The sequence below is a fragment of the Nicotiana sylvestris genome, chromosome 3 (assembly GCF_000393655.2).
Source record: "Nicotiana sylvestris chromosome 3, ASM39365v2, whole genome shotgun sequence".
NCBI classification, from domain to species: Eukaryota; Viridiplantae; Streptophyta; class Magnoliopsida; order Solanales; family Solanaceae; genus Nicotiana; species Nicotiana sylvestris.
This window is the reverse complement of record NC_091059.1, coordinates 190712670-190719959: the sequence shown is the minus strand read 5'-3', so window position 1 is coordinate 190719959 and position 7290 is coordinate 190712670. Positions and strand designations below refer to the sequence as shown.

The following is a 7290-nucleotide window of genomic DNA, read 5'->3' as shown; positions in this document are numbered from 1 at the left end:
CTAACGAATACAAAGAGAAACCTATATTGTCTGCATGAAGCATCAGAATATACGTTAACATTCTGAAACATCTCATGATATATAGCAATATACCTAATTCTAAGAATGGCCAACCTTAGATTTTATCTTCCAGTTTTAATACTAATTTCAATTCATGGCTATGGAATTTCTTTATTTGAAGCTGCTTCTCATGAAATAGAGACATCCGATCAAATATACAGGACTGCTTTTCATTTTCAACCTGCCAAGTATTGGATGAACGGTAAACTGCTTTTATATAACTTTTCTTTTATTTCATTAGTCTCATCACCTTTATTAAATTAGCCATTGATAGCCTGAATTTCTGCTACTTTATATAATATCCTAATTCTTATTTTTCTTCTTTTAATTTTTTGTTCCGTATGTTGTCCACGTACGATTTCATGATGATCAAATTCACAACCTTTGGTTTTGGTTCCGCAGATCCTAATGGTAAGTTTCTCAAGTTAATTTCCTCTTGATCATTTTAATCTTAGTGTTTTTGGTACGAAGGAACTTATGCTCCATTCATGACAATATTCTCCACGAAAAATATTTTTTCAAAGTATTTTCAAATGTTGTTAGTGAATAGAAAATATTTTTCTACGAAAATATAGTAGTAAAATATTAGCAAATCCGAGAGTGTTTTAACTGAAACTTTTGAGTGTTGTAAAATATTAATTAGTTGAAATAAATAATATAATTAAGTTAATATAGTTGTAAGGGAAACAATTCTCTCTCGTAAATGAATGAAGTCATGATTTTTCTCTTATTTTGATGGAACATATTTCTGTAATCAAACACTTGAAAATAATATTTTCTATGGCACACACTTTCCTCAAAAATAACTTCCGTGGTATCAGAAGTGACTTTATAAATGGAAGGTTAATTAATCAAATTGCTTAAACCAATTTATCAGCTTAACTTATCAAAATTATGAATGTAGGACCAATGATATACATGGGAATTTACCATTTCTTCTACCAATACAATCCTTACGATGCACAATTCGGAAACATAGTTTGGGGACATTCTACATCAACTGATCTCGTCAACTGGACTCCTCAGCCGCCGGCACTACTCCGATCAGAGCCTTATGATTTTAAAGGCTGTTTTTCAGGTTCTACAATTTTTAAAAATCGTTTTGTCCTATTAGAGATTTATATGCCAGTATAACATATAGTGTTTTCCTATTATTATTAAGATAAACTTATAATTGAAGGTGAAGATTTATATAGTTGACACACACTTGTTTGGAATTGAGACTTAATCGATATTGTTAATTATTATTATTATTATTGTTGTTGTTGTTGTTGTTATTGTTGTTGGTGGTGGTGGTGTTGTTGTTATTGAGATAAACATATAATTGAATCGGCATAATTGGTGAAGATTTATATAGTTGACAGACTTGACACAGACTTGTTTGGAACTGAGACTTAATTGATATTGTTATTTTCAGGTTCTACAACAATTCTCTCCGGCGGAAAACCGGCAATTCTCTATACCGGAGTAGACTTTTCCGATATCCAAGTTCAAAATCTAGCCGTGCCCAAAAATTTATTGGACCCTTACCTTATAGAATGGGTAAAATCACCTTTTAATCCAATAATCACACCTAATTCAGTGAACAAAATTGATGGTCAAAATTTCAGAGATCCAACTACTGCTTGGTTAAATCCTACAGATGGTTATTGGAGAATGGTAGTTGGAAATAAAAAAAATGACACAGGAATTGGTTTATTATACAAAAGCAAGAATTTTATTGATTGGATTCAAACTGAACAACCTTTACATTTTTTAAACAATTCTGGAATGTTGGAATGTCCTGATTTTTTCCCAGTTTCAACAATTAGTCAAATTGGTTTAGACACTTCAAGTATGGGTACAAATGTGAAACATGTATTTAAAGCAAGTGTAGCAAATTCTGATTACTATACAATTGGAAAATATGATCCAAATAAGGATATTTTTATTCCAGATAATGAATCCTTGGATATTGGATTAGGCTTTAGATATGATTATGGGAAGTATTATGCTTCAAAAACATTTTTTGATAGTGCTACTAATAGGAGGATTTTATTTGGATGGGTTAATGAATCAGTAAATAATCTTGATGATATAAATAGTATTAGAGGTTGGGCTGGTCTTCAAGGAATTCCTAGAAGAATTTGGCTTCAAAAATCTGGAAATCAATTGTTGCAATGGCCAATTGTTGAAATTGAAAAGCTTAGAATGAATAATCCAGTTGTTGAAGGTAATACTGTGCTTATGTCTGGATCAGTACGTGAAATATCCGGAGTCACAGCTACACAGGTAATTTAATTCTTTAAGTTGTATACATTAACGTAATATTTTTTACATTATTTATATAGTTTAACCTATTATAATTGGTTTGTTATTTTCTACTAACATATCATGTTTCTCATTAGAGTTTGACTTATATACAAGAACTTTTACGCATCAAAGTACCAATAAGGTAAATAAAAATTATTCATAAAAAGTTGGATTAGTTACCTGAAAAATAAAGAAGATTATCGGCTACAACAAGTTAAAATATATCGTGTATAAAATTCTTCGACATCTCAGTATATATAACCTAATCGTAAAAAATATTTATCATCGAGATTTAGCTATAATTACATTATAAGTAACTTGATCGTGTAAATATTTTACCCGACAGTCAATGCTAAAACTTAAATCCATGAGCTAAACGTACGATTTATCATAACAACAACAACATACCCAGTGTATTCTCACATTGTGAGGTATGGGGAGAGTAAAGTGTATGCAAACCCCCTACCCTGTGGATGTAGAGAGGTTGTTTCAGGAATACCCTCGGCTAAACCTATGGTTGTACCAGGACCGGGTTCGACCGAACCCAGTAACTTTGATTCGAACCTTATTTTTGCCTTAAAAATCTATTGAATATGTATAAATTATTAATTTAGAACCCAATAACTTAAAACATTTAGAATCCCGAACTCATAAACTTTAAATCTTGGCTCCGCCTCTGAGTTACAATGTATACTGTTTACAGGCAGATGTAGAAATTTCTTTTGCAGCGAAAACGTTGGAAAAAGCAGAGATATGGGAAGCAAATTGGACAAACCCACAAAAAATTTGTAGCATAAAAGGTGCAACAGTTAAAGGTGGAATAGGACCATTTGGATTGTTAGTCTTGGCATCTGATGACATGCAAGAATATACTGCAATTTTCTTCAGAATTTTCAAAGGAGAAAATAACAACAATTTTATAGTGCTCATGTGTAGTGACCAGAGCAGGTATATTTAATATAATCTCTCCATTTATTTTTCTCCTAATGTAATTGTAATTCTTTTTTTTTTCCTTAATTAAAATTTCATTTTTCCATGCTGTGTAGGTCTTCCTTGCACTTGCCTTCTAGTGATTATGACAAAACTACTTATGGAGCCTTCTTGAATGTGGATCCTGTTCAAGAAAAATTGTCGCTAAGGACTTTGGTACGATTAATAAAATATTTTCTATGAAATAAGTCATTTTCTGGTGTTTGATTGTCCGGAAAAAGTGCTCGAAAACATAATTTCCACCAAAAGTGGCAAACTACCTTCTTATACTTTTGAGCAGGAATCATTTTCTTTCACAATTATTTTTCTTAATCACACCCAGATATTAATATCAGTCTTTATTATTCAAAAATTTATTGAAACACTCTCTATTTCACAAACATTATTCAAACTAAACATTGGATAACATTTTCCAACAAATAATTTTCCTGAAAATGACTAATGTAATATCAAATACATACACCCATAATATAATGGACATGTCCTGAGAATATTATTTATATTGTGTTTTGTTTATTTAGATTGATCACTCAATAGTGGAGAGCTTTGGTGGAGAGGGAAAAGCTTGCATTACAGCAAGGGTTTACCCAACTAATTTAGCAGTGGATGGTGGAACACATTTGTATGTCTTCAACAATGGTTCCGAGAATGTTGACATCTCAAATTTGACTGCTTGGAGCATGAAAACAGCTCAGATCAATTGAAAACCAACATATTCTTGAGATTAATATATATTCTGTTATTAATAAACTATATATGTAGCAAATCCAGAATTTGATTTTGATGCATTCGACCTTTAAAGTTTTATCAATGAACTTACAATACTTTTGAAATTTTGGGTTCATAATCAAATATATATATATGTATGTATGTTCCATATGAAAATATGGATTCAGCTGAACCCATGGCTCAAACGCTACATCCGCCACTACACATACCTGACATACTTGAATAAACTGTGTTTGTTTCCCGCAAGTAATGAAACATCACAATAACATGAGTCGGTAGGCAATTTTTTTCTTGAAATATTCAAACAGAAGGACTTCAGACACAATATATCCTGGATGCCTCTTTTAAATGGAGTTTTTGTTCGGCTTTTTAAGTATTAATATGGCTTAAAAGAAGTTGAATGAGAAATGAAGGGAAATAAAATTTTTAATTGAAATTTTAAGTTTTCCCCCCTTGACAAAGGAACATTGTCCCATATTGGAAGAGGAAGATGCTTTTGATGGGTATATAAACAATTGTTCTTCTAGCTCTTAAAGAGTTGAGAAGAAGGCAAGTTTTGCGCCGTCGTCGCTCGCTCGGCTTCAGTCAAAGCAATTGCACCTCTTCAGTCTTCAGCCCAACATTGGCTATAAATACAAGTCCATTCTCTCAGAATTTCCATACGATTTTCTGACTTCTCCTAACACTGGTGTTTGAAGTACCACTACACCAGTGTGTAATTCGTTCTATCCTGTGAGGAAATAATCCATAACCTCATAACCTTGGGTACTAGGAGGGGATTAAACTCCTTAAGGAAACACTGTGAATTCAGTGGGCTCAGATGAACTTTTGTTTCGTTTACATTTTCTGTATATACGTTATTCTATTTTTTCCAGAATTACTTTACAAATACAGTTTGATAACAGTTTTTAGGTCCCAACTTTTTAATGCAGCAGCAAACTGAATAAGATTAGTGCTTATCTCTTGTATAAATTCAAACTGCAGGTATATGTAGAAATAGCTTTTAAACTGAATGCATCAGACCTCACAAAAGCAGAGGCTTTAAACCCAAATTTGGAAAAGCCCACAAATTTTATGTAGCCAAAAGAGTGCATCAGTAAAAGGACTTGCAACAATATACAACAATTTACTTTTAGATTGTCAAGGGCATAACTATAAACAAGTATGTGGTGCTCAATGCAGGTCTATTTTGCTCCGAGAACCTTGTGCTATTTTCGTTTTTATTACTGAAAATTTTCTGCGGGCCAGCTCGTGCACATGTCTAGACCTTTGTGTGAGTCACAGGGTTCGAACTTCGAACCATGAACCCGTGAGTCCGTAACGTGCACCTAAATCAGGGGCGGAGATAGTATAGTGCTTACGGATTCGGACAAACCCAGTAGTTTTTGCTAGAAAATCTATTAAATATGTATAAGTACTTAATTGTGAACCCAGTAACTAAACGAGTTATGAGTTCGGTGGCAGATTTAGAACCCATAAATTTTAAATCCTGACTCCGCCTCTGATCTAAATCATACATAGCGCTCTTATCACCTAAACCACCTCTTGTTGTACATAATCACAATAAAAGTTTTACTTGTAATCTCCCCAACTTCATTGCGTAACACCAAAGAACCCCTTTTCATCCTTTGACTAAATAAAATTTGTTAGAATTTCTAAGTAAGGGTTCAGGCTATGCTTTTCTTTTTTCCCTTTTTGTGGGATATTGAAGTTTAATTGGTTTGGATTTGCCAATCGATAACTCTACATTAATTGGAGAACTTAATAAATTATTAGTAAATTATCTTAGTAAATGACAGTTAAACATTAAAAAGCTACAAACTTTGTTGATCGATGGTTGATCTTAGATACAAAGAGTTAACCACAATTTGCAAGAGATCTAGTAGTACTAGGATGCACAAAAGGAACCAAAAAATCATACAACTTTCTTAAACAAAATCAAGAACTGCAGGTACTAAATTATTGCTTTTTGCTCAAACTATACATATATATATTTAAGAAATAAGATTAAAAAAATATATAGTATTGATGATCACACTCGTTCTAAACGCACCTACTCTAAATTCTGAATTCACATGTGCTCACGGCTAATAGGGCAACACAAACAGGCAAAGTGGACAAACCCTCTTCACAACTAACCAGTTCATTAAACAATTTCCATGGTACACATGAGAACATGGCATTTTTCTTGCTTCATTTCCAACCTCCATCTTTTCCATGCATATTGCACATTCACTTCCCAACTCTGTTTCTTCTATTTTCACTTTCTCTAAAGCCTCAACATATTTATTCCCAGCCGGAATTGCTTTGAATTCAACTGTATTCGTATGAACCAAAACAAAGGAATACAGGGTGATTACTGCATGGGAAGTTTTAGTAGTACTATATATCTATATCTATATATATATATATTAAAGCAAGCAAGTTATCATATATAATTGACATTATGGTTAAGTCAAGTGGCAAGCTAATAAATATCACTAGTATATGGTAATTTTATTCTATATTTGACTATTTTAGTTAAATAATTCAAATTTTAAAACTTTATCTATAAATTCAAAATTGTCTTTTAATTCAAATATATATATGAATATATATATGAATTAAAAGACAATTTTGAATTTATAGATAAAGTTCTAAAATTCGAATTTAAATTAAAAATAAAATTTATCTTTATTTATCATGTTATCATACTTAATTCGGTTAATGATCATATGCAATCATGTGAGGAACTTTTGTTATTTTTTCCAATTATTTAAGTACTACTTCGTCTCTAGCAAAAAAAAAATACTTCATATAACTATAAAACTCTTTCACATTTAAAATCCTATAAGTATAGTTCTTTGAAACACTGTAGCTAGATTTGAATAAAACGAAATTCTTTTAAAATAAATGTAATATATAGGGTACACGTCTATGTTTATCTAAATAACAAAAAAGAGTTTACAAAACCAAATAAAAGTTTACTTACATATATAATTGTCACACCTCCTTTTTGCGCGCCCGGCCCCGAAGGGTTAAATGCGCGAGGGAGTTTTTCCAATTTAAGTGACAATATTCGAAATGGGATTATTTATTTAATTTAGAGTCGCCACTTGGGAAAGGTTTGGCTTTTGGTGTCCCAAGTCACCGGTTTATCTTGAATCCCAAATCGAGGAAATTTTCGACTTTTCCAAATGAAGTCTGCGAACCAGAAATTCTAAGTAAGGAATTCTGTTG

General features: G+C 31.9%; 1 protein-coding gene across 1 annotated transcript; it reads left to right on the top strand.

Annotated features, from left to right (window-relative positions):
- The first annotated feature begins 364 nt into the window (after positions 1-364).
- On the top strand, positions 365-4174 carry LOC104210759 (beta-fructofuranosidase, insoluble isoenzyme CWINV1-like). Its single transcript, XM_009759721.2, has 6 exons — positions 365-471; positions 965-1138; positions 1478-2331; positions 3056-3300; positions 3399-3498; positions 3864-4174. Exons 1-6 carry the CDS (start codon positions 402-404, stop codon positions 4044-4046), a joined length of 1626 nt encoding a protein of 541 aa, XP_009758023.2. The 5' UTR covers positions 365-401; the 3' UTR covers positions 4047-4174.
- Positions 4175-7290: the final 3116 nt, after the last annotated feature.

Bases quoted from the DNA above. Each gene is read 5' to 3' on its own strand.
- LOC104210759 (XM_009759721.2), top strand. From the start codon at position 402: ATGTTGTCCACGTACGATTTCATGATGATCAAATTCACAACCTTTGGT. The intron at 1,139-1,477 runs GTTCTACAATTT...TGTTATTTTCAG, and splicing joins TTTTAAAGGCTGTTTTTCAG to GTTCTACAACAATTCTCTCC. The intron at 3,499-3,863 runs GTACGATTAATA...TTGTTTATTTAG, and splicing joins AATTGTCGCTAAGGACTTTG to ATTGATCACTCAATAGTGGA.